Here is a 17,519-nt window from a genome sequence, read left to right on the forward strand (position 1 = left end):
CGTTTCTTTCACAGGCAGGGGGAAAAAGTGGTTTTAAGAGTTAAAAAATACTGACTGAGGTGATAGATTTTCTTCTCTGTTTGGTGTGTGCTACTACTGGATTAAAAACTGACCTTCATAACTTATTTTAATTTTACAGAACATCTGCATAACTGTCATTTCTGCAGTGGGATGAAGTATAAATAATGTCGCTGTGACTTTTTTGTGAGATGCATTTCTAGTGTCATATGTTTGTTAACATTTGAGTGGCCTCATATTAGTTAATTATTAAAGCTATTATGAGACTTTGCATGTTATCCTGTCACGTGTACAGCAGTTAACAGAACCAGCTTAGGCACAGGTGACTATCCACCACCTACGGAATGCAAAGAACAGCATGACTTTACACTTCACGTGCCCACTCACAGACCATCACGAGCTGCTCTGCAGCAGGAGGCACAGAAGGTGGATAGTTGCTATTCAGCAGAAATGGCAGTGAGTTGTGAGGCATGGAGATCAGCTCTACATGTGTACTGAGTGCAGCCCTCTGTGTCATGCCTCCATGCATCCAGCAGTGGCATCTTGGAAGGTCAACACTGGAGAGGCAACTGATAAAGCATGAGGATGCCTCACATCTTATTGTGTTGAGGGCTCCTCCCAGCCTCAGTCAGCCCTCACAGACAGGCTGTAAATCACAGAATTGCAGGGGTTGGAAGAGATCTATGGAGATCATCTAGTCTAACCTCTCTGCCGAAGGTTCTCTATAATAGGTCACACAGGAAAGTGTCCAGACAGGTCCTGAGTAACTCCAGAGAAGGAAACTCCAATACTTTTTTGTTTATTTTTCAAAGAAACATACTTTACAGTTCAAGCCAGAAAAGTGTATAAGAGCTGGGGGGGGGTGGGGAGGGAAGGGAAGGGATAATGGCACAAATGAAAAATGGGTGGGAAACAAGGCACGGCTGTAGGCATCATGAGGAGCTCTGCTGTGATTACATTAGGAAGGGCTGTAGTGTGAGAGCATGCAGGAATCAAAAAGCTTGCAAGAAGCCCAAGGTAACATGTTTTCCCTGATTTTTTTTTCTTTAAAGTTATTCAATGTCATCTTTCCTGTAGGATGGCTGAGCAAAGGGTGATTCCAGGTGATGATTATGCAAGAGATTTCTGCTTCCTAAGCTGCCTATCGTGAATTTTATTAGGGGTGGGCAAGTGAACTTGCTTGCCTCGGGACTTGCCCGATAATTATGTGGTCATTTAGAACTATATCACTAAAGGGTAAATATGTAGTTATTTTTATCCATAAAATCAGCTCTTTCAACTCTAAGATTAATTCCACATTTTTATGCATCAATATGTAATTACTATAAGACAGATTCTACCCTCGAAGAAGCAGGCGCTATTCCAAGTGAAATCTTTCATAGTTTTAAATAAACCTTGCAACATGACAGCAAGATTTGTCCTCTACCTAATGGGAATTATAAAATTGTAAAAAGAGAAAATATAGTTGTAATAATCTATTAGCTGGCAGAAGTTCCAAGAACTCCTATTCTGTTCAGTTTTGGAATCAAACATACATTTTTAAGAAACAAATGCGTGACTGGGGGAAATGCTGCTGTAGCACTTAAATTTGCTATCTCAGAGTGTTGACTGCTGTGATAGCAACTCCTGAGAGAAGGCACTGGGTAATGTCTCTAGAAGTAGATATCAGATAAAACGTGGGTGAAGGATACCTGTATTATAACTGCTGACGCTCCTTGTAACTGTTTCCATTTCTTACAGGTACTGCTACGTGATTTACCATGGAAAAATTGCTCTGTGGCATCCTGGTGTTTGGAATGGCTGTCATGGTCAATGCTTGTCCCAAATATTGTGTCTGCCAGAACCTGTCTGAGTCGCTTGGGACTTTGTGTCCCTCGAAGGGTCTACTGTTTGTACCGCTAGACATAGATCGAAGGACTGTTGAGCTTCGACTTGGGGGAAACTTTATTATTAATATCAGCCGACAGGATTTTGCCAATATGTCTGGGCTCGTTGACCTCACATTGTCCAGAAACACCATCAGTTATATACAGCCGTACTCTTTCACTGACTTGGAGAGCCTTCGGTCTTTGCATCTGGACAGCAACAGGCTGCCTGACATTGGAGAAGATATTTTGAGAGGCTTAATTAACCTTCAGCACTTGATTTTAAACAACAACCAGCTAACCAGCATCTCTGATGAAGCCTTTGAGGATTTTTTGCTGACATTGGAAGACTTAGACCTTTCCTACAATAACCTCCGAAGCATTCCCTGGGAATCTATAAGGAAGATGATAAACTTGCACCAGCTCAGTTTAGATCATAACCTGATAGACTATATTACGGAGGGGACGTTTGCAGATCTTCAGAAATTAGCCAGATTGGATCTAACATCCAACAGACTTCAGAAGCTTCCCCCTGACCCTATCTTTGCCAGATCTCAAGTAATTCCATTAGCTGTTACCCCGTTTTCTCCACCTTTGTCTCTCAGCTTTGGGGGTAACCCACTACATTGCAACTGTGAGCTGTTGTGGTTGAGGAGACTTGACAGGGATGATGATATGGAAACTTGTGCTTCTCCTCCGGGTCTAAAGGGAAGGTACTTCTGGTATGTACGGGAGGAAGAATTTGTTTGTGAGCCTCCTCTTATCACACAGCATACTCACAAGTTGCTGGTTTTAGAAGGGCAAACTGCCACACTGAAATGCAAAGCCATTGGGGATCCCACACCCATCATTCACTGGGTGGCCCCTGACGACCGCCTCATCGGAAACTCTTCAAGGACATCTGTCTATGACAATGGCACCTTAGATATTCTCATCACTACATCCAAGGATTATGGGACTTTCACTTGCATAGCAGCCAATGCTGCTGGAGAATCGACTGCAACAATAGAGCTCTCAATTGTTCAGCTCCCTCATCTCAGCAATGGCACAGGCCGAGCTGCCCCACCAAAGTCCAGGCTTTCAGACATCACCAGCTCCAGCAAGTCTAATCGAGGGGAAACAAAAGGCCCACCAGAAAGGGCAGTCCTGGTGTCAGAAGTGACCACTACCTCAGCTTTGGTGAAGTGGACGGTGAGCAAGTCAGCCCCCCGCGTAAAAATGTATCAGTTGCAGTATAACTGTTCGGATGATGAAGTCCTGATCTACAGGTAAATGCAATTGCTATTTTGTCCTTTGATGGCAGGAGGAGAAAAGCAGGATATAAAGTCTTTTACTCATTGGCCACTGATTTAAATTTGAGCTGAGATAGACATCAGTAGTACTGCTAATGGTGTCTGGTAAGTCTATGTTGCATTTGTCAATCTGTTGGATTATCTGTTGGTCTGCTCATCACTTTTATGTCTGTTTTGAACCATACGTTACAAGTCTCTATAGTATTCTCTGACTACCGTTTTCAGTAACATTTCCAATTTAGGAAAAAATAATAGTACCTCAGTTGGTATCCTCGTTACAAGTCTTAACAAAGAAAGCAAAACTTGACAGACTGGTAGTCAGAAGTTTCCCTTTCCACCTCCTGTAGGTGGAATTGAAACATACTACTGTGAGAGGAAGCAATGTGGGAGGAAGTTTGTGCTGTCTACCCATAACACAGGCTCTAATTATTCAGCAATTCAAGATTCAGGGTTGTTAACAAGAGATTTTTCACCCATTTGAAATAGCTTGTTTCTAACTTCACTAACATCCATTTTGCACAACTGTAATTGCTGACAGCTTTGGAGCATTTAATGTTTTATACCATATTAAATACAGGGAGAGAGATAATTTTGAAAGCAAGCCTCGAATTCATTAAGCTCTTCCAGTTCTGCTACTTCTTTGACTTCTGCTGATGTAAAACAAGTGTTCCTCTTGCAGTGAACCTGACTATGAAAAAGAAAGAAGTAATAAATTTTCAGGATTAAAAGTGGGTAGGAAGCAGCTTAACAGAACAGAAAAACAGTGTTACTGCTTATTCCTTCTGTCTGGGAGGAATGATTGATGTAGCATACTCGTGCTAATGACAATTCCCTAGAATCCAACCTTGTCTGCTTTTCTATTTCTCTTTCCAGCTTTTCTATTTCTGTACACACACATCACGTGCATTGAGCTAAAGTTTGTCTTTGGATATATATTAGCTACCAACAGAAGTCAGAATCAAAGGGTGAAATAGAACCAAACGCATAAATTCATATAGCTTTGAAAGATTTCTGGAGCCAGTGAAGAAAAACTGGATCTGTCATAAGAACGCTGGTGTTTGGGTTTTGATTCTAATTGAGAGCAAACTTTGTCAGAGGAGTATTTATTCAAATATTGAAAATAATATGAGGAAACTCAATTCTGTTAACTTTTATTCCTCAATTATAAAAATATGTTGAAATAATGAAATCAAATTATCAGCTAGGAATTATTCGCCTTATTAGATTTAGCTAATACACTGTGAAACTGTCAGTTTGAGACTGGCATCTATGTAGAGTTAAGTAGAATGACAGAATAAGGTAAAATTTAAGTAATATTGGAATATTTGGAATGCAATCAAAGAAAATGTGCTAGTTTTTCTCATGGCACAACTTTTGGAATGTACTTAGAAGCATTTAAGTTCCTGAGCCCAGTGCAGGTCAGCAAAAAGTACTCTGAATGATGTGTATAGTCATGTGAAAATGTATAGTCAATTTGGTGCAGTGAACAAGAATATCCCTGCAACAGAAAAAAGAAGCTTGTGGAGGTTGTCAGGCATTGGAAGTAATTGGATTTGCTGTGAAGTGGGTAGCCAGGGTAAATAAAGCAATGCAGAAGTGAAGTCATGCAGAGGTGAGAGAGTTGAAGAGGGTGATTGGATGCGATGGGCAGAAGCAGATGCCATCTTGCTTGCCAGATCTGGTGGAATAAAGGTCTGTCTCAGTGAGTTTTTCACCCTGTTGCATTACTTGGTTATAGCTCGGTTTTCCAGAAGCACAGTGAGGACATTTCTATTTTCATAAATCTCCCAAGGGGGCTTTATGAGGATTCATTGATAATGTGTAGCTCTTTTCATTCACAGCTCTCAAAAGTGCTTCAACAAAGAAAACAAATTTTATTTCCCTATATTTTGCACTCGGGGAAAATGAAGCATAGGAAGATGAAATGAATTGTCCAGCGTCTGAGAGCTAATCGGTGGCACTCATATGCATCAAAACCAGCTCTTATGACTTGCAGCCAGGGAATCACATTGTCCCTTAGCGTTAATTAACTAAAATTATTTTGCTTTAATTGGTCAGATGCATGTCACTGCAATGTGTGTGTAGAAAAACACAAGGGAAAAAGATTTCTACTGCTCTATAAAGTGTTGTGTATGTGCTAAATGGGATGTGATACTCCTTAGCTACTAAAATGATGGCATTCAATATATGTTCAAACACAGTGGTGTGCCAGGACTGAGGGCCACTGGCTGTGCTCACTTAAGAGCAATTCTGCCTTGCTAGTAAGAAATGTCTTATGCATAAGACAAAAGTTTGCTTTATTCTCCACTCAGCATTTTCATGGGTGTTGTACTCATGGGTAAGGATTGAAAATCAGTTCTTCCTACCCATTAGTATTAACCTACTTCTTGGTCATCATGTTCTCACCAGTCTCATCTCTGCTTCCGTCCCAGCTTTGGATTTCCTTTTGCAGGAGCTGCAGATGGTTCAAAGGGGACTACAATAGAATGTAGTGGCCCCATGAAAATTCAGCAGTATGGGAAATGGTGACAGTGATTTTCTGTTGGGCCCCCTGATTTCACTGCTGGACTGGTATCAGAATCTTAAGTTTAGCTCTTGAGACACCAGTGCCATCATACTGTGTATTAATGGAAGGAACACTGCTTACTTGTTTCCTCCATCTGACTGTCCTTTGTATTTGCCATCTCAGGACCGCTGCTGAATCTAGCAGCAGGATTTTTTCTGTTTCAGTGAATGCTGGATGCATGTTTCTGATACTGATCTAATGAGCACAGCACAGCACTCAATCAGTGCTTTGTTCCACGTGGCTTCCCAGTGAGAAGGATAAACACAAAGGGAAGGAAGCAGCAGCTTGTGCAAATGTCTGAAAGGCAGTTCAGTCCATATTAACTTGCAATGACAACTGCTGCCTCTAGTGTCACAAAATAAATAACTTAGGGTGCTATATATTATTTTTTCATTACCGTTGGCAAAAGGGAACGTGCCTTCTTTTATAGAACATGCACACAGCTATGTGTGGAATCTCAGTGCTTTTCTTTTGTGCTTTGATCTGTGTCTTTATGGGTAGAAATCCTACAGGAGGGGTTGCTGGGGTTGTATCTCATACACAGGTAAACACCATTGCTTTTATGATCTATATGTGGTCTCATATAGCTTTTCCTCTAACGTGTACTTGCACTGCTTCTACTAATCCTGTCATCAAGACAATTAGTTTAATCTAGAACTGAACTAAGATTCCTCTCTCTAGGAGACTGGGTGCAAAGGAAAAATATCTTGGTATTCTAGAGGGTCATGCTGCCATCCAGAGGGACCTCATCAGGATGAATATACAGGCTGACAGGAACCTCATGAAATTCAACAAAGGGAAATTCAAAGTTTTTCCCTTGAGGAGGAATCTACCCCGTGCACCAGTATGGGCTAGGGGTCACCAGGCTGGAAAGTAATTTTGCAGGAAGAGATTTGAGGGCCACGGTGGACACCAGCTGACCATAAGCCAGCAGTGTGCCCTTGCCAAAAATAAGCTAATGGTATTCTGGACTGTACTAGGGAGGGTATTGCCAGAAGGTCCAGGGAGGTGATCATTTCCCTCTGCTCGGCACCAGTGATACAATAGTTGGAGTGTTGGGTCCAGTCTCCTCAGGGCAAAAGGCAAATGGATGCAGTGGAGTGAGTCCAGCAAAAGGCCTTGTCTAAGAGAGTGGAGCACTTGACAAATAAGGACAGGTTGAGAGAGCTGGAACTGTTCAGTCTAGAGAACAGAAGGCTCAGGAATGATCTCATCAGTGTTTATAAATACCTGAAGGGAGGGTGAAAAAAAGAAAAGTCAGGCTCTTCTCCATGGTGTCCAGTGACAGGACAAGAGGCAGTAGGCACAAACTGAAACACGAGGCTCCATCTGAACATCAGGAAACGCTTCTTGCTATGAGCAAGCACTGGCACAGGTTGCCCAGAGAGTTTGAGTATCCATCCCTGAAGATATTTAAAAGCTATCTGCTTTTGTTACATGATCCTGGACAGTCTGCAGGAGATAACAGTGCCTGAGCAGTGGGTTTGGACCAAATGGCCACCAAAGGTTCCTTCCATCTCATCCATTCTCTGATCCTATGAACTGTAAGATTAGTTACATTTGTCATTATCTTCGTTTTCTCAAAACCTTTCCCCACCCATACCAGTGCCTCCTGTTAGAAATCTTAAAGACTGAAACTTGCTAGGAGATTGTGAGATGTAAACAACAGATGGTTCAGTGAACTTCCAGCCTCCTTCCCCCCCGCCCAGAGTAAAGGAAGATGTTCTCACCGCAGCCAGTGGTACAGCACAACAGGTAGAACTATCTGTTGACACTGTGAACTAATCACTGAAGAAAAGATTTCCTTCCAGAAAAGCACAATACAATTTGCAAAGCTCAGAGCCAAGTGACTATGGGTATGCTTGGAGATTTATGTGCTTTTAAATGCAGCAGCTTTTCCATTCTTTCATCATTTTTTTTGTAATGTAAATCACTCTTACGCAGGCACGACTGACAGTAAATGTGTATTGTTCTCATCCATTTTTGCCAACACCAGAAGTCTGTTCCAAAATACACTAAATCACTTCTTATTTGATGGAAACAACAAGTAACTGCCATGAATTTAGGAAGAGTAACCCATGTCCAAGAGAGAAAGGGAATGGGAAAAAACCAGATGCCTCTCCTTAGGCTTAGGCATGACACTGGGAGCCTTGCTCTACCACAGAAAGCCTCTTCTGGGAATGTTAGGAGTACAGTCTTGCTCAGTTTGGATTCCCCTCAAAAATCACTGTAGATATTTAGGAGCATCAGATTAATCATCAGTAGAACTCAGGCATGTGTATGCTTAACATATTTTAATATAGGATTGAACTAAGATATGAACATTTGGAAAACAGACTCTTTGGGCCTCAGTTTCCCATCTGTAATGGGTGACAGCGCTATCTTGACTCATAGGGATGAGCACCTTAGAAAATATTGTGCTAAAGGAGTCCACATAAATTAATAGGAAGACTTCCTTTGAAGACATTGTGTGGCAGCATCAGGGATAGGCATAAATGATTAAGACACAGCATTACATAACCATAGCAGTTGAGTTAAGTAAGGCATCTGGGAATGGAGATTGTGTCTTTTTTATGTGTGGTGTGCCCTACATGATTTGGGATTGCTTCTCAGTATTGGCCACCAGGCATTGGTGTAATTAATAAATGCACCATAATTTAAAAGATGAATAAATCCGCAAGTGTTCTGTAGAACTTCCTAGGTTGTAGTGAGCCTGCCGGCTGTGTTTTGAATTAAAGCACTGATGTAGCCACTTTAAAATGTGTATCTGAATTGTGACAGCTGTTAGATTTATAAGAGATTTAGGTTGGTTTTACTTTGTGCTATTTCATACTAAGAGTAATAAAAACATCTGCACAAATTAAGAATTACTGTAGCACTACATGCTTTCTAGCTTATAAATTCACCACTGGAAAAAAAAAATTATATATTTCTGAAAGCTTACTTTTTCCATATATATTTTATGTAGCAGGCAATTTAAGCAGTAAAATATGAATAAACATCTCTGCAGCTCGAGCCTATTTAAACAATGGTTCCATGGGTTTGATTACTTTAAACAATATAATATTGATTTACATTTACACAGTGCCTTTCACTGCAGGTGCTTTATAGACTAAGTGAACAGAGATCACTCCACTAACCACTGCTATCATGTCACCTTTCTGTTAAATATTAGCTGCAGTTTGGCAGTCAGGTGATAGTGCAACTGCATTTTATGAGCAAATAATAACTTTAGTGTTTGCACTTATGAATACTCTTACCTAGGGTAGGAAGAAACTAACTGAATTCAAATTTCCCACAGCTTAGTATAAATAATATATACATATTATATACATAAATATACATATATGTTCTTCTATTCCATTGTGTTTACTCAGAGGGCAGGGATGGTGCTGGCACAAGCTGCCCAGAGAGTCTGTGGGTATCCCATTCCTGGAGATGTCAAGGCCAGGCTGGATGGAGCCCTGGGCAGCCTGAGCTGGTGGGGGGCAGCCCTGCCCACAGCAGGAGGTTGGAAATGGGTGGGCTTTGAGGCCCCCTCCAACCTAAACTCTTCTGTGATTTTATGACTCTGAGACATGCTTAATGGCTAAGGTGCTGCAAACTTCAGAAATATCTTAGGTGTGTAAGGGAGTTATGTCCAACAGTACGACATTGAACACCACACTGCATCAGAGGATGTTCCACTGTTTAACTGCTGACAGTGAAAGCCTGCTGTGAGGAGGCCTATCAGCTAATGTCTGAAAAAAGAGGAAGTCCTGTTGCTTAGTTAGGGCAAACCTCAACAGCCTGATACCGTCGTAAAGCATGATTACATTATTTTTGCTCTGACAAAAGTTGAAAATACATAATTCTGGCAATTTTAGAGAAGACAGAGATTTAATTTCTTCTGAAAGTCCTGATTGTCTACCTTTACTCATGATTTGGACAGTGGGTTCGTAAAGATGAAGGCATATAAATGACTTTCACTCTTTACCCTCCTTTTCTGTTGCATCCCTGTCTCAAACCTGGCTAGGCATTGAACTGTCTTTCCAAGTTCGGAGATGATAAAAAGCCAACTCCTCAGCCTCAACATGTGAGCTGAGCTATTCCAGTAGCATTGTATCCAGGATACAAGCCTTTATTTGGTCAAAGTATTTATATATTTAAACACCGGATAATAAAACAACTGTTGGTATAGAGGACATCACATGAAGATATTAATCATCATGTATTAATCATTTGCATTTGACAGGCTGAGATAGCAACTATATAAAAATAAAAAAGTGAAGTCACAGTTCCAAAGGGAAGAAATCCCTCTAAGCAGAGCAAGAGAAAGTCTGGCATGGTTGCTTCAAGTGCTTCAGGTCCTTTGAGAGTGGTTTGCCGCAGTAGTGTGCATTGACTTCTAGAGGATCTGCAGCATGTACAGACTTCCTGAGTGGCTTCAAACATAAAGGAGAAGCTGTTTCACAGATGCATGTGTTCTGGCACTGTGCAGTTTTGTTGACTTCTACTGAAAAAAATCCATCTAGTTCTTTAATATCTTTTTTCTTGCTGGGTGAAATACAGTGACAGAGCTTTTTCTTTCTTTCTTTTATTCTCTCTTCGTTTTATTTTGTTTTATTTTGTAATTCTTTCCCTTGAAATATAAAATGCCTTTGAGGAACAGCAAATAAAATACAGTGAAAATGGCAAAAATTACATTTATTACCAGATTATAAAGTGAGAAATAAAAATATAAAATAAGAAATAAATATTAGTAGGATGCAAGTACAAAATATAAAATTAAACAAAAATTAAATGAAAATACATGTACATCTTAAAATTGTCCCTAAAGTTGTCCTAGATTATTGCGATGAACTGCCATCCATCTGATACTCATACAGCAAGTAATAAAAAAAAAACACTGGCCAGAAGCAATCCACTTCATCTTGAGCAGAAGCTGACCATGCAAATACTACCTAGGCCAATATTTTGCTTGATAAATGACACGTGAAGTCAAAATACTGAGTAGTCATTATCCTCGAGGGACATAAGTCCTTTTGTGTGTGCATGAGGAGTATATGAGGGCATGTGAAGAAGGAGTTTGTGACTCTAGACCACAGGGACTGGTGGGACAGCACCTTTTACTAATTTCAAAGTATTCCCGTTTCCTTTGAAGCTTAACAAGTCATATAACATTTAGTGAGGTATATGGGTAGTTTGTATTTTATACCTCTGGCCCTGAGCTCTGCATCAGGAGTTGAATACAAAGGCAAAGAGTCCAATTCTCACCTCAGCCCTGTGGCGCTGCTGGGAAGTATCCCTGCTGCAGCCAGGACTGTTGCACAGGGTGAGAGTGAATTCAGAACCCATTTTCAGCATGAGGCAGCAGTACTCTTGTTTTATCTCTGCTGCTAATTATTTATTAGAGCTCATCAAAGGCTTAGCATTTTTTCTTGAGGGGAATTCACAATGAGCTAGTGCTTGCCCATAACATCTGCCACATCCCCTCTCTTAGCTGCTCTGAACCCAAATGCCAGGAGCTGTCCCCACCCATCACTGCAATAGTGAGCTACACATTTGATGCCAAAATGAACCATAGAAAAAAAAAAATTATTAAGATTCAGGTGAGTCAACATTTTGATGTCTAAATGAAAAGTTTTAATGTATTCAAATTCATACCATTCGTGAATATTAACGAGCCAGAACACAGCTGCACAGTTACCACTATTTTTGCTATTTTAAATTTGGGACAGGTTTATAGCAGTTCATGCGCTGCTCCATGCAAAAAATAAAATAAAGTAAAAAATCCACTTATGTCCATTGCTGGTTACCTAACAGTAACAACCTCCCATGTCATTTATAGTCATACAAAGTAATAACAGCACTGATAGTTACAAACATTAACTAGTTAAATATTTGACTGAAGGCTGGAGTCAAGACCCTTAGAAATGAGTAACCATCATTCATTCTGCTGGGCTTTAGATCAGCTTGAAAAGCTTGTGTTTTAGGAATTATTGTTGTTTTCTAAAGAGATGGATGTAGAAAGAAGGAGGTTAAATATCTTGCTCAAGGTGATTCAGTAAGGTAGTGGAATAAACATGCCTCCGGAAACACAGCTGGGAGCAGTCCTGATTTAGCTTTCAGTGCATTCTCATAAAGTCCTTACTTGCATTTCAAATATGATAATTTCCCCTCCTCATGTCACGATTTGGGAAAATACAGCAATCTTAATGTTGTTACTGTAGCTAAATGTGTGTTATAAAACTGTTTGACTTGGGAAAGACATCTTCAGTAGCACCGATCTTAGATCAGAGCTCTAACAGTACAACATACAACAGAGGACTGTCCCCTCCTTAAAGGAACAGTGCAAATAATAAGGCTGTATTTTCTCCACAGTTTGTATAAGTAATGCACATTTAAGCATGCAGGATGCCCCACTTGGTGTCTAACTTCTACAGGTGGTGTCTGCAGCAGATTCACAGTGCTCCTGTCTTTCCACTGCTTCATTGACTACCAGGTGGTGCACCACTCTAACTGATTCCTCATCTTGCTGACATCTGAGTCCTTTCAGGAGATGTTAAAAAACTATCAGTGATCTCAGAGTGTGACCACTACAGCTCTCCTCTGAGGTCATCAGAAGGCTTTTTACCCATTTCAAAGCTGTCTTTGATTTAGATTTTGATACTGGAGGTATTTGGAGAGGTTACTTTCTTCTGCAGCCGGTTCCTAACATTCCTGGTCTTCCAGTCGTGAGCAGTTAAGGCCAGTATTGTTTTGGGTTTCACACAATACCTTGTGTATAGAATTTTATGTAGGACTCTTAAAATTCATGAGACAGATGTAGAGGTAACCAGGATTCATGAGGATAGCACAAGTATCTCCCTTATTCTTCTCAAGTTCTGATGTGAAAACAGGACCTAAAAACAAGAAAAGATTCAATGAAAACAGTGAAGTCTGATAACAGCATGGGGCTCCCAGACCACAAAAGGATAATGAAAATGAAATTCTGAGAGGGTTTGGACTGTAGAGCCATTCTGTAAAAAGGAAAAATGTTGCTATATCAGAAAACTCAGGAAAGAGTGAAAACAAATAGGATAAGCGGCATTTCATTGTCACTGTGACAAGGAGAAAGTTGCCCAGATGTCACTATTATGTCCTTTAATCATATTCAGAAATACTTTTTTCTAAGAATATGAAGCCTTTAGAAGAATGCAGTGTGATTGCATGACTTGCCCTGCCATCCCATTCTCATAAGTGCATCCTGAGAGGAAGACTGACCCCCCAGGACAGTCTTACAAAAAGGAATTCAGCTTTACCAATTTTGTTTCTGGCAAGTCTGTCTTTGAAAAGGATAAAAATAGGACCAGCACCTTGTTATTTGCTTTGTCTTCCCATCATTAACTGATAGAAAATGCCACTTCCAGTAAGGATAAGTTTTGCTTTGAAGAAAGGAACACAGTGAACAAATGAACAGGTTTCATGAAAAGTGAAGGTGGAAGAAAACATTTTGGGTAGACCCAGGATTCATCACACAAATCAAAACACTAAATAGTAACTGACAGCCAGCACGCAAGCTGCCTTTTAGCCAAGGGGTAGTAAGGCTTTCTTGGGTGTCATGACCCATAATTAATTACAGGATTGCGTCAAGACCAGATGCTTATGGCAATAGATATCCTATATAAGAGACATGCCTTTCCTTAGTGAGCTTGTAGCCGGCAGAAGAGAGAGGATTCCTCAGCCCATGTTCAGATATCTTCAGAGTATATACATGTAAAATATTGTGCATAGAGCAGCCCAACCTTATTTCACTGCTATATCTACTCAGCTACCTAATTCTTTGTTCTGAATTTCCTGTTATATCTTCTCTTTCTCATACCAGGCCTTCAGCTTGTGTGCCAAGGTTGTTTCAGAGAGAGTATATCTTTTTGTATGAAGATTGCACTGGTTAACTTATGATAGCAATGATTCAGCTTACTTCCATAGAGAAATTACTTCAGACTCATCTTTTGAAAAGCCTAGAACTCAAAAAGATATGGCACTGGAAAAATAAAAGAAAGTAGGAATGCACTAGATTGAATAAGCTATATAGTAACACTTCATTACCTTTAGTTCGTATGATTATAGCTATTTTTGGATTTACCTCTAGTAGGAAAATGCACTCCAGGTGAGGAAAAATCACTCCAGTCACGCAGTACAAAGTGATTTGATGTTTGTTTCTAATTTAAATAAGTTCTGAGGCTTAAATTGGGATGGTGGTGGTGAGCAACCTTTGTGCTCTGGTCAGGGAAGGATGAAAGAGGAGGATTTCAGAAAGCTGAGGATTGTAAGACTTGAGGCAGAAAGCAGGTTCATATTGCATGTAATGTTTTGAGTATGGTACTTGTAGATATTAATGAAGGCTTGTGCTACAAGGAAATTGTTTATTCCTTTTTGTTCTTAAAAGCACACAGCAAAAAGGTAGCTCAAATTTCTGGTGGTGAATAAAGAAAATGTGAGGTAATGTATGTCTTTGAAAAAGTGATATGGGCTATTTCACTGTCATATTACCCTTTTCCCCTAGTCATGTCTTGTTTCAAAGTCTGATAAGAGGGCAATACAGGCATCAACCCTGTAATCTATAATGATCTGTAACAGTGCCAAACACAACGATACTCCAGTCCTGTCTGAGGGTAACAGGCTGCTGCTGCAATCTAAAGGAACCTTCGAACTATCATGAAACTAAAATGAAATGTTCTGATTTTCATAGTCAGAGACGAAGTCCAGAGAGCAGGCTGATCTGCCCTATTGTCACAGCCCTGCTGTTGTCCCAGAGCTACAGTATGATTATGCTAGATCCCAGAGTATTTGACAATACCACAAAGCGACACTGCCTAGAAAAGAAGTTGGAATTTGCTTTAGTTTTTGGCAGATCTTGTTGCAGAATAGAAGCAAGATAAGTTCTGTGCCAGAACAACGAAGTGGACTATGTGAATGCTGGGCAAGAAGGAAAGAAGTATACCTAGCCTCGTGCCTCTGATAGGAAAATTCTTACCCACTGCTTTGCTTTGGGTAGGCTAGAAATTCCCTGTATGGTGAGGCTGTGTTATAACCTCCCTCTGCTCAGCTGCTCTTAGTTTACAGATCAGTTTATTTGCAGAGATGAACAGTTTGAGTCAGCCAGCACTAGGTGTTAACTTGTGCTGAATCCACCCACCTGCCCTCTCTCTCCTACCCTTCCTATCATTTTGAATTTGCCCAGGTTTAAATTTTGTAATGTATTTACTATGTCGTAGTTCAGTTCATGTTGACAAGAAAGTAAATAGATGAGCTGTTTATTCAGTGACAAACTTTTTTTTTTTTTTAACTCTTTATTTGTTTATTTAATTGGCTTGGGTGATGGAATTGGTTCACATGTAGACATACCCAACCATGCTCTAAATTTTTCTGAGTAGGGATTGCACAGGCAGTAGCTGTCCAATAGACATATGGATAGCTGACAGCATCAAGGCACCCCACCAGCAGCTCTGTCGTCTGGCAGATTGCCTCAGAGAGATGGGTTTGATGATTCAGTCCTTCTGCCGGTGCTGGGATGGTGGGGATGTCTGCATCTCTTCTCCAGAAGGCTGCTGCAGAATGAGAAGGATGCCTGGCAGCAATGGTTGTGCTCTGAGCCTCCCAGCATATTGTACTGAAAACAAGGTTGGGGCAGCAGCATCCAAGAGAGTTTGAGTCCTGCCAACTTATGTGGAGAAAGAATTTTAGCTTAGTTACTCCAGGGGAAGGACATATCATTACCTTCTGCCCACCCTTGTTGCTTCTGTGGGATGAAGACTGCTGTGGGGAGGAATTTGCTGCTTCTGCCAAAGTTTGGCTATAGCAGTGGGGAGGAGGAGTGAAATGGGCTCACCTCTCTGTGCCTCCTCTTTTGCATGCTCTCTTGCAGCTCTGTGGCATCCTCAGCGGCCCTAGTAAAGCTGCAATCTCCTTGCTAGAACAAAACAGTGCAGAAGCATCTCACATGCATGCTTGGCACTTGTGATTTGCTTAGGGGGACAAAGCATGCTAAGGACACAAGACTAAATGTGTATCTAGTTGTTTACATTCTTTCCCTTTCAATACTAAGACCTTTTGAGGTGAAGGACAGCTTGCAAGGGAGGGGATGGAATAAACTCTATGAGCAGGATTTGTGCCTGGGAAAAAGCAATAATAGAGATAATAAGTCCCATTTCAGGGTGAACAGCACCAGTCTGGAGTGGGGTGAAGAGAAAGCTAGAATTTGTGCTATACAAATTCTGTCTAATGGAAGCATCTAAGGTTATAGTAATGGTTTTGTTTTGCTTTGTTTTATTATGGTTTGGCTTGGTTTGTTGTTTTTTTTTACACTAAAATGCAATATTGTTTGTTTCACCTTTATGCTTTGCTTTTCTCATACACTCTCTCTAAAAATAGATAATTATACTGGCTGTGGCTTAATTAGCTAATTATGCCAAAGCTGGAGTATTTTTCAGAGTAAATATTTTTATTTGGTCATTCTTAAGCAGCTTCATTTCAGGTTTTCTCTCAGATTTTTCTTCATATTTCGTTGTGTGGCAACGCAAGTGTTGATAACAGTCAACCATTAGGTTTTATGATTATGCTGGCAATTCATGTGGAAAAAGAGGAATAGCACATTGGAGGGCAGAGGTGCCAAGCTGCTGGGAGTATCAGAGAGGCAGACAAATTCCTGCAAAAGTTGATATTTTGGCTTTAGTGTAGAAAATAACTGTGATACAGCTTTCCTCCTTCCCCAAAAAATGATTTTAATCTTTATATTAACATCTTTAAATGATACATATCTAGCAAGTATCAAGCTTATTGAATTTGGCCTTTAAATCTCAAAACTAAAAAAATATTTCACTTTTCCCTAGTAGGGTTAGTTCATCAGTAATGTTCATCAGTAAAGCATCCTGGTTCTGTTGCTAGCTGTGTTTAGACCCTTACTTAGATGCAGGGCTGGCGGTGAATGGAATCAAATCTGTATTTATATACCCTATGAAGAACACAACAAATAGCACATTGAAGTTGGTAAAAAGAGCTGCTCCTTAGCCTGATTAACATGTAGCATGCTTGTTTGTGTTACTGCAACATATGTAATTGTTACACATGTGGGGTTTGTTTTGTTTTTGTTTGTTTGTTCTCTAATGGTGCCTACCACCAGCAAATTCCTCCAGCTTCCTCTTAAAAAAACCTCATATCTCTGCAGTGGTGATGGCTGATCATACATACCTATTTCAAATTATTCTGTACCTGTCCATTTAGAGAACCTAAAAATGTTATTGTGCAAAGTCTTAGTAAGCTTTTCACTGTGCATATTTGGGATTGTGTTATAGACAATGTTCCTCTTTCCTCTTTCTTGGCAGCACCTGGATGCGACTAGTCACAGTAACAATGGCAGAGTTGTAGTAAAACTTCAGAAAATTGCATTTGCCATGGACCTAGTCAAGCTGTCAGCTGTGCCCTTATGGCTGCATGATGCTGAGGAGCTTTGATAATCATCATGGCGCCCAACCTCCTGACAGATTCCCAGCACTCAAGCTCTGCTAGCTAGGATTGGATTAAGGTGTTTGCCAAGCTTTGTGTCCATCAGTGAAACTGTATATGCCTGAGCTAGGTTACAATCTGTTTCCTACCCCTCTTTACAAGATTTCAGTTTTAAAGCTGTTTCCTCAGTTTACACAAAGCAAACTTTCACTGCCTGTATGAATCACAGTGTGGTAGATTTTTTCCTTGTGTTGGACAAGAACCAAATTTAAAAACTAATTTAGGAAAAAAAAAAAAAAAAAGAAAGAAAAG

General features: G+C 40.3%; 1 protein-coding gene across 1 annotated transcript in view; it reads left to right on the top strand.

Annotated features, from left to right (window-relative positions):
* Positions 1-1,778: 1,778 nt before the first annotated feature.
* The window catches only part of LRFN2 (leucine rich repeat and fibronectin type III domain containing 2), a gene marked incomplete at both ends in the record, with an annotated part of 38,015 nt that continues 22,274 nt past the window's right edge, over positions 1,779-17,519 (top strand). Inside the window, one exon of the mRNA XM_079550087.1 lies at positions 1,779-3,151. Within this exon, the coding sequence (XP_079406213.1) occupies positions 1,779-3,151 (1,373 nt within the window). The remainder of the gene's footprint in view (positions 3,152-17,519) is intronic.

This window comes from Tetrao urogallus (genome assembly GCF_951394365.1).
Source record: "Tetrao urogallus genome assembly, chromosome: 2".
In the NCBI taxonomy this organism is placed as follows: Eukaryota; Metazoa; Chordata; class Aves; order Galliformes; family Phasianidae; genus Tetrao; species Tetrao urogallus.